We start from the raw sequence: 18,582 nt of genomic DNA, 5'->3' as shown, positions 1-18,582 counted from the left end.
CCCAAGTGGCTCAAAAACTACCCTTAAAGTTTTTTTTTTTTTTCCAATCCAGGATTCAGTCAAAACATTCTATTAATTTTGAAGAGTCAAAGCTTGTTATCTAAAATACCATACTTTCTGGATTTCACCAACTGTTTCCTCATAATAAAATCCAGGTTAAACATTTTTAGCAAAACATAATGCATACTTCCTGGTGCATCAAATTATGTAAATTTGTCCCATTATTGATGAGTCTTAGTTCGATCACTTATGTGCCACATCTCTCAAGAAACTTTTTTTCATCTTTGTAATTAATAAGCATTCACTAATGGTCCTTGCCTGAGGCAGTTCGTTATTCCATGGGTGGATGCAGAATGGTGATTTCCTAATCTTCCTCTTCTTTATGGTATCATTGTGGACTCCTAGGTTACTCTCTGTGTTAATCTATTAATGTCACCCAGTCTGTAAATGCCACTGTTCCTTCTGTTGCTCAGATTGTCCTAAATTTGATCTATGAGAGACACCCATCAAGTCCTTCCTTTGCCCCGTTTACATGTCTCAGTCAGTCTTCGATCACTCCCTATTTTTCTGACAAGAGGTGTTTCAGATTGTAATTTTTCTGCCCAAGACTTGGAATCATAAGAAGTCTTGGGTTCTTTTAGTAGGGATTGGTGTTTAGAAACCATTTTGTGTGCAAAGTGTGTTTCTAACTACTGGAATGTCATTTTGTTTTCCTAGACAGAGCTATGAAATTAAAAGGATTTTGCCGTTTTGTTTTTAATTTATGAGTTCATACAGGATGAACTACAGTACTTTGTTTCTTCAAAAGATAAGTTGCAAGAAAAAAATAGAAGGGGAACCTATAGGTGAGAAAAAAACTTAAAAAATATATCAGTCAATTGTAGATGGAAAATCTTATTGGATTGTAATTCAGACAGCTAAAAATTTTTTTTTACATAAGAATTAGAAATTTGAATGTATGCGGTATACTGGATATTTGATATTAAGGAAGTACTATGTTTTGTTTTCCCAGGTGTAATGGTGTTTGGTTATTTTAAAAATGGTACTATCTTGTAAAGATACCTTTGAAAATTTTATGGGTGAAATAATTAGGTATCTGGGATATGCACAAAATAATATGGGATGGTTTTATGGATGAAACGAGTGGCCGGGAGTTTTCTCTTCTACCTGCTTTTGTATGTAATTAAAATAATTTGTGATGAAATTTGTAAAATATTAGTTTGTACTGATCTGCCAATTTCGATTCACTACCACAGAGTTATTTTTTACCTTCCCCACTCTGTATTTGTATCTTTTTTCTCTTAGAGTAGAAACCTCGGTTCCCAAATCTGTAGCTATCTTTTGTCCAAATATGAGGATGAAAAGAACCTGGATCTTTGATGAAATAAGCCATTGCATTAAGTAACCCTGCATTTAATTGCCCTATCTTGGGATTTCTTATGGGAGATAACATAATTTTTTATTGTGATAAAATATACATAAGATTTACTGTTGTAACCATCTTTCAGTGTACAGTTTATTGGATTAAGTATGTGCACATTGTGCAAACCACCGCTGCCATCCATCTCCCCAAACTTTTTATCTTACAAACAGAAACTTCATACCCATTTAACAGTAACTTCCCATTTTCCCCTTGCCCAGCTCCAGGCAACTCCCAGTCTAGTTTCTGTCTCTTTGAATTTGACTGCTTTAGGTACTTCATAAAAGTGCAGTTATATATTTGTCCTCTTGTAGACTGGCTTATTTTACATAGCATAATGTCCTTGTCTGAGTCTGTTCAGGCTGCCGTAACAGTATTTCTCACAGTTGTGGAAAACCCCCATTCAAGGCGCCGGCAGAATGTGTATCTGAAGATTGTGTATCTGACCGGGGCTGGCTTCTCACTGCATCCTCACATGGCAGAAGAGGTGAGAGAGCTCTTTGGGATCTTTTCTAGAATGGCACTAAACCCATTCCTGAGGGCTCTACCCTCATGACCTAATTGCCTCCCAGAGGCCCCACATCCTCATATCACACTGAGGGTTAGGATTTCAGCGTGAATTTGGGGCTTATTTCATCAGAGATCCAAGTTATTTTCACCTTCATATTCTGTCAAAAGTTAGCTACAGATTTGAGAACTGAGGTTCTCACTGTAAGAGAAAAAAGATACAAATATAGAATGGGGAAGGTGAAAAAAGAACATTCAGTCCATAACAGTGCTCAGAGCTTATCCATGTTACAGAATGTGTCCATTTCCTTCCTCCATTGTATTTAATACCACTTTGTTTATCCATTCATCTGTTGATCCATGGATTGTTTTCACCTTTTGGCTGTCATGAATAATGCTGCTATTAACGTGGTGTTCCAATATCTGTTCAAGTCCTTGCTTTGAATTCATTTGGGTATATATCTAGAATTGTAATTGCTGAATCCTAAGATGATTCTATGTTTAACTTTCTGAGAAACCACCATATTGTTCACAGTGGCTGCTCCATTTTATTTTACCTTTCACCAGCAGTGTACATGGGTTTTAATTTCTTCACATCCTCAACACTATTTTCTGTTTTTGTTTTTGATAATAGTCATGCTAATGGCTGTGAAGTGGTGTTTCAGTGTGGTTTTGATTTATATTTCCTTGATGACTGGTTATGTTACAAATCTTACGTATTTTTGTGTATCTTCCTTAAGAGAAATGTATTTTCAAGTCTTTTGCCTGTTTTTAAATTGGTTTGATTTTTTTTTTTTTATTGTTGAATGTAGGAGTTCTTTATATAGTCTGGATATAATTCCTTATCAGATATATGATTTGCACATATTTTAACTCATTCCATGAGTTGTCTTTTCACTTTTGTCCTTTGATGCACAAAAAGGTTTTAATTTTGATGGTGTTCAATTTATCTATTTTTTTCTTTGGCCTCTTTTTCTTAGCATCCTAGCCAAGAAATCATTGCCAAATCTAATGGCATGAGCCCTCTTCCCTATTTTCTTATAAAAGTTTTAGGCCTTATGTTTAGGTCTTTGATCCATTTTAAGTTTTTTTTTTAATTTTTTTTAAGATTTTATTTATTTATTTGAGCGAGAGATTGAGATAGAGAGCATGAGAGGGGGGAGGGTCCGAGGGAGAAGCAGACTCCCTGCTGAGCAGGGAGTCGGATGCGGGACTCCATCCCGGGACTCCAGGATCATAACCTGAGCCGAAGGCAGTCGCTTAACCAACTGAGCCACTCAGGCGCCCTTTTTGTAGGTAGTGTAAGGTAAGGGTGCAACTTCATTCTTCTGCATGTTTCCCTAGCACCATGTGTTGAAAAGACGTCAAAAAGCATTTGACCATATGTGTGGTCACATGAGACCACAGGCGGGATAGAGTAGTGTTTATCTCTCTGGTCGCTATTTCCATTGGTCTGTGTGTCTGTGTTTATGTCAGTATCACACCATTTTGATGATTGTAGCTTTGTAGTATTTGAAATAGGGAAGTGTGAAACGTCCAACTTTGTTTTTTGATGTCCCCCCCCCAATTGTTTTGGCTGTTCAGGTCACTTCAGATTCCATATGAAAGGGTAGATTTTTCTATTTCTGCAAAAAATGCCATCAGGATATCAGGATATTGATGGGGATTGCATTAAATCTGTGGGTCACTTTGGGTAGTGTTGACATGTTAACAGTATTAAATCTTCCAGTTTATGAACAAAGGATGTCTTTCCATTTTTTAAATTTCTTTTCGCAATGTTCTGTAGTTTTCAGTGTGTCTTTCACCTTAAGTTTATTCTTAAATATTTTATTCTTTTTGATGTTTCGTAAAATGAATTGTTTACATGATTTTCATTTTGGTATTGTTCATTGCTAATGTTTAGAAGCACCGCTGATTTTTGTGTGTGGATTTTGTGTCTTCCAACTTCATTTGAGATAACAGGTAATTTTATTCCTTAAGTAAAGTGCTAAAATGTTTGAAAATCCCTTTTCTTTGACTAAGAACATATCACCTAGAAATCTCATGAGAGCTCAGATACAGGGTTTATCCCTCAGGCACTCAGCCTTACATGTCTGTGCAGGTTGGCTGCTTCTGTAGGATAGGTCCCTTGGAGCAGTATGTTATTTGTGCTTAATGTTGTTTGTGTTAAGTCCCTTCTTAATTCCGTTTCCTACATATTCATCAGTGGAGGACAAGAAACCTGAATTCTGCTTATCCCAGAGAGTATACACTCTGTACCAGGTATCATCACATGAGAAAATCTGTTGACATTCGATATAGTTTTTGTTGATTCTCCTCCTGCCCTGTTTATTAGTATTCTAAGAAAATAGGGCAGATGAATTATCTTAAGGGGAATGAGGGTGGGATAGAGAAGTAATACAGTGTAGGAAAAATTTTTTTCTCTGTTAAACCAAAAATGGATATTTTGGTTTTTTTTCCAAAAAGGATATTTTGGTTTGTGAGTTACAGTGCTGTTGGTATTCTGACTTAAGATTTGTCTTTGATTAAATGTTAGGTTCTTTTCACAGTGCTAGGTACCTACTGCTGGGCACATCGTTGTAGGGGCTTCCTTACAACCATGTGTGACTAGTTCATGCTGCTGAACAGCTGCGTGTCTGATTCCTTTTAGGATTATAAGTATATTGTTAAAGTGTTTCTATGCTAAGTTTGGTAACATTGCGTTTTTTGGAAATCATCAAAATTTAGTTACTTAAATTCCCGTAGTAGAATGTATCCTGGGGATTGATGTTGTAGATTAAAACATCTTTGTTTTACCCAACAATAGAAATGAATTCATGGGTAGGAAAACCAACAGGCATTTCCTGTCATATTTATCAAAACAGAGTGTTTTAAAGAATGTGTAAAGTGCTTTACTTAAACAAATCGCTGTGTTGACTTCCGGTGGAAGATGATGATCTAAGCCCATATGTTAAAACAAATAGACAAACATACACTGAAATGACCAACAAGATAATGGGAGAGTTCGGTCTCCGTGGAAACCTTGGAAGGGTGCCATAACTAAACTAAAAAGAATTTTGGCAGGAAAAGGTACAAATGAGAAATGTAGTGAGGGAAGTTCTCTCTGGTTAACTTGGTGGTTGAGAAGCCCTCCAAGAGTGTGGCTAAAGACCTATTTTGAGGGGTGCCTGGGTGGCTCAGTCGTTAAGCATCTGCCTTTGGCTCAGATCACCATCCCAGGGTCCTGGGATTGAGCCCCGCATCGGGCTCCCTGCTCGGCGGGAAGCCTGCTTCTCCCTCTCCCATTCCCCCTGCTTGTGTTCCCTCTCTCACTGTGTCTCTCTCTGTCAAGTAAATAAATAAAATCTTAAAAAAAGAAAGACCTATTTTGAGCTAGAATTTAAGGGTTGTCCATGGGGTAGGTGGTTGGTATGATATTTTGTACTTTGAAGCAAGGATTGGAAACTAAATGACTCAGAATGGTTATTACCAAGGGCATATGATCAGTGAAGAGCAGCTAGCTACCCACTGTTGCAGGGAGATAGACTAACCATGAAGCACAAAGTTGAAAGTTCCTGCTCTGAAAGCTGCCTTCGGTCTGCACTGCCGCTACTTGACGACTATATATTGTTGAGTCCTTCTGGTGACCAAGGAAGTGTGGCAGGCAGCCTCTAAGACAGCCCCCAGTGATCCCTGCCTGCTGATATTCATGTCTTGTATCTGATTCCCCTCCCCTTGAGTGTGGCTGGACCTGGTGACTTGCTTCTCCAAGTGTGACAAAAGTGAATGGGTTAACGGCAAAACTTTTCAGGTTAGGTTACAAAAAGGCTTTGGCTGGCTTTCATGGTGGGCTGTCCTCTCTCATTTGCTCTGAGAGAAACAATCTCCCATTTTGTGAATTTCTCTGTGGAGCTCAAGAGGCAAGGACCTGGTGTTTCTGGCCAACAGCCAGTGAAGACCTGATGCCTGCCAGCAGTCATGTGTATGAGCTTGGACTGCAAGCAGATCCTGCCACCATTAAGTTTTGAGATGACAGAGGCCCTGGCTGACACACGGACTGCAGCCTTGTGAAAGACCCTGAGCTGGATGCCCCCAGCTAAGCCACACTCAGGTTCCTTATCCACAAAAACAGAAAAATACATGTTTGTTGTTTTAAGCTGCTAAATTTGAGATAATTTGTTAGGCAGCAATTGAGAACTAAGACAGGAAATAACAATGTGAACACATACCCCCCCCCCAAGTTTTGAACTTGGTTGTGAATGCTTTCTGATTGAACCTAACACAATTCCCAGATGTTATATAAACATAGGTCTTTCTCTTTAAATTGAATATACAGAAAGCTAGACACAGATTCAGTAGTCTAAAAGAAGATGACCATTATGAGCAAGTGATAGGCTATGATACAGACTTATTGCAAGAAATGAGAGAAAGTGTGGTTTAAAGAACTAATTGGTATTCTCAAAGAGACTCATGAACATTTGAAGAAAAAGAATCAGAGAGCAGGAAGGAGTTCTTAAGTGAAATTTGTGATTCTTAACTGTTGGCTTTTTGGAGAGGTAGCAGAGGGCTTTAGAAATAGTCCCATAATTCAGAGGAAAAACTGAGATGGAAACTATAGGCCCAAGTATAAGAAACAACAAAGAATAGACCCACTGTATAATAAAGGTTCAGAGTGCAAGATCAGAGCAAACACATAAAAGATAAAGTCAGAGAAACAGTAAAAATTATCTTGACCTAGAGAGAACAGATCACAAGGGCTCAGAGAATACGTAGCTAACATTTATTGAACAGTTATTATGTGCCAAGCATTGTTCACCTTGAAACTCATTTGAAATTCTCCCATATGTGGTAGGGTCTGTTAATGTTATTCTTCTACAGATAACTAAAATGCATACCAAGCAAAATAAATGAGATCCATACCTAGGAATAGCTCAGTGGATTTTAAAATTTTAAGATCTAGAAATAGTTAGTACAAGTACCCAGACAAGAAACAGGTTATCTGAAAAGGAAGGTGTATCAGATAGGCATTTCATTTGTTTTCTGTATGCTAGAACTGTATTTTTAACAATGTAGCTATTAAATTTGTTAGTTAAAAATATGGTAAATTCATTTCCTCAGTTTAAGTGCTCAATGAATAACTTTGTGTGGCTAGTGGCCGCCATGTTGGACGGTGCAGAATAGAATATTTCTATTACAGTAGAAAGTTTTGTTGGGATAGCACCATGCTAAAAGATAGTGGAGTGGCATTTAGAAAACCCCGAGGAAAAAGCTATTATAACCTAAGAATCTTAAATTGGTGAAACTAGCCTTCACATAGGCAGGATAACAGTATGGCAGTTTTCAGGCTTGTGATGACTGAAAGTATGTCACTCAAGTACTTTTCTTGAAAAAACCCTACTCAGTATATCCAGGCAACTGGGAAGTCAGCAACTCAGAAGCATGATGCATCAGCTTCAGAGTCCTGTTTGTTTAACCCTCTGTTTCTCAGAATCACCTAAGATCTATAAAAGGGAAAATCTTCATTGATGGCAAATCTAAAGAGAATATCCTTCATATACCAGATTTCAGGCTGTCAGAGCAGTGATTTCAGCCTACAACAGCTTAACTCCAGAGCTCTTTCTCCCTCTGACAGTTGTTAAATAAAGCCACAGAAAACAGGTTGTATTTTAAGGACACTTAATCCACTGAAACCACTTTTGTTGAAATCACACAGAATATCTTTGTGCCACCAAATCCAAGCTTACTTCTCAGCCCTCATTTTGTTTGATCTCTGTGCACTTTTGGGGCACAGTTCATCACTGTCTCCTTTTAGAAACATTTCACCTGGCTTCCAGAAAAACTGTTCCTACCTTACCAGTAGTTCCCTGTGCAGTCTCCTTTACCATCTGGCTCCTCCTCCTCAGTGCTAAATGTGGGAGAGCCTCAAGGCTCAGGCGTCAGGCCAGACCTCTTGTTTTCTGTAATCACTCACTAAGAAATCACATTTAGTGTTAAATGCCTTCTGTTAGCTAATGATAACCTTAATTTATATCTCCTCTTCCTTCCCTAAACTGCTGTCAAATCTATCTAGCTGCCTATATGACATTTCAACTTACATGTGTGGTTGAAATCAATATCCAAAGATGTGAAAATGAAATTCTTGGCTCCTCTTTTTTTTTTTTTTTATAAGATTTATTTATTTATTTAGAGAGAGCACAGGAGCAAGCGTGGGGAGGGGCAGAGGGAGAAGGAGAGAGAAACCCCAGCAGACTCCTTGATGAGCTAAAGCCTGATATGGGGCTTGATCGCAAGACCTGAAAGCATGATGACTTGAGCTGAAACCAAGAGTCAGACGTCTGCCCAGCCGACTGCACCACCCAGGGGCCCCTTGGCTCCTTTCTTACCCTAAACCTGCTCCTTCCTGGTGTGTCTTTTTCCTCAGTAAATGGAACTGCCTTTCCTCCATTGGGCTTGGTTCTAAAACCTTGGATATATCCTTTGACACCTCTATCCACCAGCCTAAATCTGGTAGTGCTATTTTCAGAACATATTCTGAGTTTATCCATCTCTGTGTGGCTGCCCCTGAGTTCAGACCATCATCATCTTTGCCTATGCTACTGCAGTAATTCAGGAACTAGTCTCCTTTTTTTCCATTTCCAGTTTTGCCTGTATTCACACAACAGATAATCACTTTAAAACAAGGTAGAAGTCCTGCAATGGCTTCTTACCACTCTTCAAACAAATCCACAGTCCTTCTACCATGGCCTACAAAGCTGTATATGGTCAGACCTCTCTGCTAAATGAGCCATCTCCTCTACCACCTTACTCTGTATTAGTGTTATCAAATTTAGCAAACTCATTTCTACTTAGGCTGCCTGCTTGGAATATTTTCCCTTACAAATTTGGATGACTAATTCTCTCTTCATTTTTGTCTCTGCTTAAGTCACATCCTCAGAGAGGCTCTTCTCTCACTACCTGAAATAATGCCCCACCGCCATTACTTATATTCTCTTTTTGGTCTTCCTATTTTTATAGTACTTAACACTACTTGAAACGTTTTATATTTGTTTATAATATGCCCCCAACACCAGAATGTATGTTCCATGAAGGCAGGGAGTTTTTTGTCTGCCTTATTTAACTCCTGTATCCCTAGCAGCTAGAAATGCTAGCATGACCCAGAGTATCTAGCATGTAATAGATGCTCATTAAAATATTGTTGAAGGGATGACTTTCCTAAAAATGAGCAAAACCACAGAAGTGTATGAGATTTAAAAAAAATAATACCAGCTTCCAGAATTAGAGGAATAAACGTTTAGTTCAAGTAAGTGGAGAAAACCTTTAATGTTTAATTCTCTTTTAATGAGATTCATGAAAGAAATTGCATGTTTGAAAACGGAATTGTGAAAATTTCAAATCAGTGGATAAGCATGATTACAAATATTTAAAAAGTATGGTGGAGACAATGAAATGCAGTGTAAATAACAGTTGAAAAGAAGGTCAGGAGTATCACCTTGAGCAAACTAACCTGCCAGAGCTGAGAAAAAGGATAAAAGGGAAACGATGGGTGAAAATAATTTTCTGACCTAAATTTCCTTTTTTGTCATAGAATGTGACGTATTCCTTTTGGTCGAGCATTTTGGTACCTTGTCATTCATGACGTAATCTTCTGTATTATTTAGCCCATGGAGGTTAAGTTTTTTCTTTAAAGCAAAGTTGTATCTGCCATTTAGATGCTGTTAATGCTTATTATAAGACAAATAACAATCTATTAATGGTATTAAGTACATTCAACCACCATGAGAAACTGGACATTATTATTCTTGCTTTCATCTTTAGCTCTCCACACCTTATCAGTGGTCAAGTCTTGCATTATATACTTCATAGATGTATTTTATTTTTTATTTATTTTTTAAAGATTTTATTTATTTGACAGAGCGAGAGCAGGAACACAAGGGGAGTGGGAGAGGGAGAAGCAGGTTTCCCGCTGAGCAGGGAGCCCGATGCGGGACTCATCCCATCATGACCTGAGCCGAAGGCGATGCTTAATGACTGAGCCACCCAGGCGCCCCTCATAGATGTATTTTAAAATCTCTGTACTTCTGTCCCCTCTTTTTGCCTCTGTGGTTTAGTTAATAAAATAGTTAATAAGACCAATTTTATAGGTTTGTTGTGAGGGTTAAATACCTAACATACCATAAGTGCATTTTAAATGTTTGCTACTTATGCTAATATTGTTACTGTAGGATACTGGCTCAGATCACTATCATTGCTTACCAGAATTTGTCTCTAGATTTCTCTCTACTTTCGCCATTTTCCCAGTTCTCTTCACTTCAGCCTGAGTAATCTAAAGGCACATCTAATTGGAGTACTTGTATTTAACACTTCGGGGTATTTAAAACTTCCCAGTGGGTTCCCTTTTATTGTTGGGGTAAAGTCTGTAAACCTTTCTGTAACATATCTTAATGAACTCTTAACTTCTTTCTGTAGACAGGCTGCTCTTTCCTACCGGGATTTGTAGGTGAGCGGTTCGGTTCATAGGTGAGCAAGTGGAATCCTGTCAAAACAAAATAGAGTTGGCTGTGATTTTGCCCGGACAGTTGGACAACAAAGGGCTTTCTGGTTCTTAAAGCATGGCCATAATAATCCTAGTTTGTAAAGATTTTAAGCAGATATTAATAACCAGATGCCAATTCTGGTTATAAAAATATCTTAAGGCATGCATAAATGTACAAGCTTTATGCAGTACTACTTTGTATAATCTCCATGGAAACTATGTGCATTATATTTTGATAAGGCAACTTAATGAGGTGATTTGCTTTGTGGAATGAATTATGAGCCAGTTACTTTAGGTTTGGAATGGTCAATTTTGGGCTCTTCGTTCTAACATTATATAACATTAATACACCAAGGCTTGTTTGTTAAGATCACACCTATAGAGTAAATGTATTAGCAACTGTTTATCTTTCTGTTCTTTGTTGCAGGAGGGTATGGTTCCATTCCATTTTATCCAAACATGATATCAGATTATCCAGGAACAAGTTAAAAAGAAGGGAGACTGGTTCCAGAACACATCTCTGGAAATTACCCTATGGACCCTGACTCTCATGGCAACATTACAATGTAGGTTCTGTATGAGCATCAATAGCCAGTGGTCTTTGTTGAGCCTATCACATAACATGTTCCTGTTCACTGAGTCAGAGGTTGAAAAAGGTTATTATAAAGCCTTTTAGCAGTTACTTTATTATTGGAAATCATGGTTTAATCAAAGTGATATTTTGGTCCAGAGACCTAGGAGTACAGAATCTTACCCACGACCAGTCCTGCTTCAGCCTGAGGCTTCGTGAGTGTACAGACGGTTGCTGACTTAATGATGGTTTGACTTAAGATTTTTCAACTTTATGGTGGTACGAAAGCTGTATGCATTCAGTAGACGTTGTACTTTGAATTTTTATCTTTTCCTGTGCTAGCGATACACAGTATGATATTCACTCCCAGTTGGCCATGTGACCACAAGGGTAAACAGCCAATACACTTAACAATGAATCTGTAAAAAAAAAAAAAAAGAATCTGTACCCATACAACCATTTATTTTTCACTGTCAGGATAGTTACTCGATAACTTAAATGAGCTATTCAACACTTCATTATCAAACAGGCTTTGTATTAGATAATTTTGCCAACTGTAGGCTAATGTAAGTGTTCTGAGCACATTTAAGGTAGGTGGGGCTGAGCTATGATGTTTGGTAGGTTAGGTGCATTTAAATGCATTTGAACTTAACGATATTTTCAATTTACGATAGGTTTATTGGGCTGTAACCCCATCTTAAGTCAAAAGTATCTGTATGTGCAAAGCAGCAGCAAAGCGGGGCCGCTTTAACACTTTGTTAGTAGTTTGGGAGTTAGCCTCATAGCCTCAGGCTCCAGGGAGCTTTGTTGGACCATTTGGAGAACTTGACCTAAGCCAGGTTGGTCTCAATAGCCTAGAAACAGATAGGGTAAATGCTTGTTTCTTTGTACAGCAAAGCCCAGCTAACATCTTCTGCTTACCAATGTGCCTACTATGTGCCACATTCAATGCTCATTTCTTTACATTTATTGCTTGGTTAGCCCTCAAAGCAACTCTGTGAGATAGGTAAAGATGAGGAAACTGAGTCTTTAAAAGCCTTAGTTACTTCCTCAGGTTCATATAGGCAAGTGAAGTGAAGAAATGTCCAGTCTGACTTCTCATCATTTCCTCTTCAAGTTTCTTACAGGTGTGCTAAGATAATGATCCCTTTTTCCTGGGGATACCTGCTGGGCTGGATAGAGGGCTTACTTAGCTGACTAGAGTTTCTGACTGAACAGACGTGAACAGCCTAATCTTTTATACTAGTGTGCCATACAAATACTATATTCTGTGTATGCCCTGACATGAGGAAGATAGAGACACGCTGGCCTGCTTCACTGAAAGTAACAAGAGTCAGCAAGAAGAAAGCATTTGCCCCCACTTCTTACAGCCATCCTCCAGTCAGCCTCTCTGGCTATAGTAACATGCCCTAGACAGTGCCAAGTGGGAAAGAGAGGAGAGTCTGGAAGGGAAACAGAAAGAAATGGTTGGAGCCCACTCCCCCAGGAGCCGGTGAGTGGGTCAAACCTTATTTACTTAACAGGAGCAAGAGACTGCTAAAGGGATGGCACACACTCAGCTTGCTTTTTAAGCCATAATAAAATGTTCTTAAATCTTGAATATACCACATTTCTGGGAGGAGCAGACTGACCTTTGAGAAAAGGTAACAAAAACTTTGAGCTCCCTCTAGAGGTCAACAGTGACAAAGGAGCATCATAATGGGAAATAACTGAACCTGAAGCTAGCCTACAAGAAAGAAGCTAGCAGGAAACTAGCGTTTTATAGATGCATTATCCAGAGAAATATTTTCTTACTCTGGGAAGTAATTAGTTACCTTTGAGAAGAAATTTGGGTTAATCATACTCTAATTAGCTATGTGGGGTCAATCCTAAATTCAGTGTTTGCTGTATTAGGGTATGTTGAACTAATAAAGGGGAAAAGATCATGAAGATAGATTGTGTTCAAACAAAATAGCATGCTTCTTAATGAGAGCTCTGAGTGTTGAAGCAAACCAGATCAAAATGAGAATGAATTGCTGTGCTATCAGAACGTTCTGACAGCAGGCCTTTGACTTCAGCAGAGCTAAAGGTGATCAGTATACACTCTGTGTTCTGACCCCCCACCTCCCCAGCTTCTGAAAAGAGAACAATGAGTACAGATCAATATGCAGAAGTCCAAATTGCAGGCATGTTAAAACTTCTAAGAGAGCTAACATACAATTTAAGTTTTAGAACCTCAGCTGATCAAATGAAAAATCTATTTCAGGACAGAAATCTTAGTCCTGGTTGGATACTCCACGGATGAGAATTTAGTTACATTGCTGACATACACAGTATTTACTCCTTTTGTTCTCAGTATGGTTTATTCTTCTCTTCAGAACTCCTACATAGTTAGCATGTAACTATAGAATGAAAAAGAAGGCATGTTTAATTTGGTAATATTAAGGATATATGAAAGTTACACATTTTCTAAAAGTTTCTGAAGTGCTCAAAAAAAACCAGAAGGATGGGAGCATCCCACAAAGGGATGCAGGAGCCAACCTGAAAGAGCTCTCAATGACCAAATCTGGAATAATTTGAACAACAAAATAAATGACATAGTAAGATTATAACCCAAAGTATGAAATAAATAGAGTTCATATAGATAAATAACCGAATAAATAAGTGGGGGAGGGGAGACACATGTCCCCAACAGAAGAATTTCAAGTAATTTATGTAGATACTCCTCCTCAAAGGGGTGGAGCTTAACACCCCCATTCCTTAAATGTGGGCTGCACTTAATGACTTCCTACCTCATGGGGGGAGGGGATGACTTTATAGTGGAGAAACCTGGCAAACATCAATAAGTAATATTGTTAAAATGTACCCTGGCCTGACATGATAAGAATGACATTTTACCTCTGTGATCTTCGTGCCAGTGAGCTATAATAGCAAGTGTGGCCGTGAGAAAAACAGTCTCAAATTTAGGGACATACTGTAAAGTACCTGGCCAGTACTCTTCAGAACTGTCAAGGTCATCCAAAACAAGAGAAGTCTGAGAAACTGTCACAGACCAGAGGAAGCTAGAGACAAGAGGACTAAATGTAATGTGGGATCCTGGATGGGATCCTGGAACTGATAAAGGACACTGAAGAAAAATGAGTGAAAGCTGAATGAAGTGTGGAGTTTAGTTAATATTCCAGTGTTGGTTCTTCAGTTGTGACGGATAAACCATAGCAAATGTAAGATGCTAACAAATAACGAAATACCTGCGTTGAAGGTGTACGGGAACTGTCTGTATTACTGTCTTTGTGACTCTTAATGTAAATCTAAAATTATGGTAAAATTAATTATGGAAAACAGGTTCAGCTTAGTTAACTTTTGTGCTGTGTAGCTTTTGTTCAGTGATGTTTGAAAAATCATCCTCAGGTGTCTTGAAAAATGGGGAACTTCTCTGTTATGTGTTATATGCATTATCACTTGAGGTTAAGTAGCCTGTGACTTTTATGTGTGTGACTTTAAAAGTGAGAAAGACCCCATCTCATAAAAGGAGAGTGAGTAGTGATCAGTGACATAGAATCTCTAGTATGATGGTTTACTGCTGTAGCAGTGGCGGGAGTTGAGCAGAGCAGAATCATGCTTCAGTGCCTCAGTTCCGTTCTGATTTCACCATTGATTGGCATATAACTTACAGAAAGTAACTTGTGTTAAATCACTGTTGCTGATGAATTCCAGGTTACAAAGAAAGAAATCTGAGATCCATTTTTGTCAGAGTGCAGTCTGGACTAGTGGACTCAGATCCATGGTCATGGGTGGAGTTACGCAGCATTTGCAGATGTGTTGTCCTTTCAGGTCTTTAATTTTCCATATTCCAAGTTGCCTGATAAAAGCACATAATTTTTCTCCTGCCATTATTCTGTTTTCTTCCTCCCCTAGATGTGTTAAGTATCTGAATACATGTTATATATGCTCTGTCATTGTTTCTTTGCAAATTTTGAAGTTCATAATTGACTTACTCAAGGTCGAATTATATCTTAATAGTACAGCTGAGACTACATCTCCAGGTGCCGCCGCCTTCTTGCCTAATGGTTAATGAAGGGCCAAGGGAAAAGGGTGGAAAGGGAGGAGGATTTCAAGAAAAATTAGAGCAAAATATGAAAGGATATTGGCAGAATAAGAACATCAGATGTTTCCCTTATATTCCCTAACACTTTAGATAACTGGAAGGCATTAGTGAGCATCTTTATACATTTTTTTAAATTTTTGGATTATTTTGATAGGATGACTTCTGGAACTTTGATTCCAGTCTCTTGATTCCAAGAGAATCAATGCTTTGTGGCTGTTGATTTAAATTATCAAATAGTTTTCCAGAATAACCAGATATACTCCTCTCTACAATGTAGGTAGAACAATTTATATTTTTTCCTCTAGTTTAATAGATAAAAAATGGTGTCTTAAGTAAAAATTAGTTGAATTTTGAGTGGGTATTTTCTTATATTTTACCAGTATTGCTCTTCTGTGAATTGTCTTACCGTGTTGTGTTAGCTGTTTTTGGAAATACAAGTATTTTTTCCTAGTCCACTTGTCTTTAGTTATTGTGTAAAAATCACATTTTTCTTTTGTTATGTCTATATATGTTATCCCTCTGGTGTATTTCTACCCCTCCAAAACCTAATACAAATTTTTTTTTTCCTGATGGGCCATGTACAGAAGGGCTAAGGGAATGGGGATAGGAAAGGTGATATTTCAAGCAAGGCAGACAACACACCCAAGCTAAAGAAGGAAGCATAAGAGTGGGCGTAAGTATAAATGTGGAAGCTGTATGTAAAACATCAGCCTTTCTAGAGAATTTGGCCAGTGCTATGTAGAAAGGAAGATGGTATATTTAGGGCAAAGGTTCATATTGTTTTCTTAATGATAAATTCGCAAACAGTGAAAATCACCCTTTTTAGCATACAGTTCTTCCAGGTTTGCTTTAAAAAAATACAGATGGGGTGCCTGGGTGGCACAGTCGGTTGAGAATCCGTCTCTTGGTTTCAGCACAGGTCATAAATCTCAGGGTGGTAAGATTGAGCCCCATGTCGGGCTCCAGGCTCAATGCGGAGTCTAACTCCCTCTGCCTTGTGCACGTGCTCTCTCAAATAAATAAAAATCTTAAAAAAAAAAAAAAAAAACCCATACAGACATATAATCACTCCCAAGATGAAAAGCAGTTCCATCATTCCAAAAAGTTTCACGTCCCTTTGTAGTCAACCTCCACCCAACTCCTAAGCAGACACTGATCTGTTTTCTGTCCTTCTAGTCATGCCTTTTCCAGAATGTCAGATAAATGGAATTATATAGTATGTAACCTTTGATCTGGTTTCTTTAGCTTAGCACAATGCATTTTGAGTTTAATCCACGTTACTGCTTTTATCAGTAGTTCCTTTTTATTGCTGCGTGGTATTTCATTGTATGGCTATATTGTATTCTATTTATTCCCCAATTTTGGGTTGTGTCTGGTTTTTGATGATTACAAATAAAGCTGCTAAGAACATTTGCATCCAGATTTTTATGTGACCATTGGTTTTTGTTTCACTTGGGTATCTAGTATTACAATTATCAGGTCACGTGGTGTTTTAACTTTATAAGAAACTGCCAAAACTTTTTTCCCCCAGAGTGGATGTGCCATTCCCATCAGCTATATGTTAGAGTTCCTGTTGCTTATAATTAGCACTAGGCATTGTCATCTTTTTTCTCTTTTAAATTTGAGACATTCAGATGGTATGTAGTGGTATCTCATTACTTATTTTACCTTGTAGAGATGCATCTTTTGTCAGAGTTTTCAGGTTACCATTATGGTAATGGCTATAGATGTGTTAACCTGGTCTCCCTGTCTGAGCTCTGGAAACTAATTCCATAATGCTCTGATTGTTTTGTTTATGCCGCACAAGTAAGATCAAATATGCTTTGTAATTTTTTTAAACTCAATGATAAAATGTAGACATTCTTTCTTAATACAAATAGATTTTATTTTTTTGCACTGAGAATGTAAGGTATACATGGACAAACTTTGGAGGGATATATACTAATATAATAATAGTGGTTCTCTCAGAAGTGGGGTTAAAAGTGATGATTGTCTTCTTTTACAAAGCAGTTTGTGAGATTAAAACAAAGAGTAAAGTTATTATAATTCCATTACAGATTTTACAGAAATCATTGTGTATATAAGTACATCGTATACATATTTTATAATTTGTGCAAGTTTGCTGAAAGACTGTTTAGCTGTCACCTGTGGTTATCTCTTAGTGGTGGGATTTCATGTTTTCTTATTCTTTCAGTTTTTTTTTTAAGTTGGTTAAAGTGATCACTGTATTGTTTTTTTACAAAAACAATTCTGTCTTAAATATTTATATACTTAGTTTTCTGTAAATGTTTTTTAAGTATTTTTATTGCAGTACTGGTTTTTATCTTTTGCCTTAGAATTGTAAGATTACCAAGTGGTTCTTAATCTTCAGCTAATTTTATTGTGGTTAGAGAATGTGGTCTTTAAATTTGTAATTAGAATTCTTTAAGGGACTGTCTGTGGCTCAGTGGATGAGTTTTTTAAAAGTTGCATAGCTCTTTGGAAGATACTAATTATTTATAATGGTATAAAACTCTCTGCAGGTGTGTATCAATTATATCTTTTCAATGTGTATACTTTCTCCTCCTCCCCCCTTCTTCCCTGTCCCCTTTTTTAAATCTGTCAGGCATGGAGAGGCATATGTCAATCTTACGCTGTAGTTAAAATTTTTGTCAATTCCTCTATTTCTAATAACCCTGAATTATATATAGTAAAAATCTCTGGGTGTAAAGATTCATGACTGTTAACATCTCTACCACACTTTTTATGAAATATATACACATTATAAACTCTTGTCCTATTGAATTCTTTTTTACTTAATTTAACTGATGATTGGAGGCATTCATTATTGGCATTTACTAGGCATTGGCCAGGTGTGTTAGCTGTTTGGTGGTTTGCAGGACAATCTTGAACAAGAAAAAATCATCCTGCTCTGCATGACTTAGAATATTCTGCCAAATTTTCATGATGCTGAAAAATTTATTCTGAGCCTAAAACATAACTCTTTTATTTATCAAGTATTTTTTTGCATGGGTTTAATGTACGTACTGAGGTTTACTGTGTAAATCAAGGGAAGATTCTGCTTTGAAATATTAGAATTTTTTAAAAAGATTTATTCTAGAAAGAGTGAGCGGGGAGGAAGGGCAGAGAGAGTCCCAAGCAGCCTCTGTGCCAAGCATGGAGCCTTACGCAGAGCTCAATCCCAGGTCCCTGAGATCATGACCTGAGCCAAAACCAAGAGTTGTACACTCAACTGACTGCGCCACCCAGGCACCCCTGAAATACTAGAATTTTACAAAGGATTCTTCATGATTTTGCAAAGTCACATCACTGGTGCAGGCTATTGATGGTTTTTGAGTTACCACTATTATATACCTGCATAAGTCTGCATTTATAACTGATCTCTTGTGGCTGTTCTACATATAGTGTCATCATGCTTGAAAGTTTACATACTGGTCTTTTTATATATATATATATATATATATATATATATATATATATATATATAT

The 18,582-nt window shown here is 37.6% G+C and overlaps 1 protein-coding gene across 4 annotated transcripts in view; it reads left to right on the top strand.

The window, feature by feature from the left end:
- PPP2R2A (protein phosphatase 2 regulatory subunit Balpha) overlaps positions 1 to 18,582 on the top strand; it is an 83,890-nt gene that overhangs the window by 24,172 nt on the left and 41,136 nt on the right. For 2 of the 4 annotated variants that reach the window (XM_073892582.1, XM_025873805.2), the window contains exon 3: positions 10,867 to 11,005. The exons of the other annotated variants lie outside the window; for them this stretch is intronic. In XM_073892582.1, coding sequence (XP_073748683.1) covers positions 10,990 to 11,005 — 16 coding nt within the window. In that variant the 5' untranslated portion in view covers positions 10,867 to 10,989. The remainder of the gene's footprint in view (positions 1 to 10,866; positions 11,006 to 18,582) is intronic. 4 annotated transcript variants of the gene reach the window in all.

The sequence above is a fragment of the Callorhinus ursinus genome, unplaced genomic scaffold, assembly GCF_003265705.2.
Source record: "Callorhinus ursinus isolate GAN/ISIS: 27379988/994484 unplaced genomic scaffold, GSC_fseal_2.0 scaffold4, whole genome shotgun sequence".
In the NCBI taxonomy this organism is placed as follows: Eukaryota; Metazoa; Chordata; class Mammalia; order Carnivora; family Otariidae; genus Callorhinus; species Callorhinus ursinus.
Note: the sequence above shows the minus strand (reverse complement) of the source record. Positions and strands in the feature narration are given on the sequence as shown.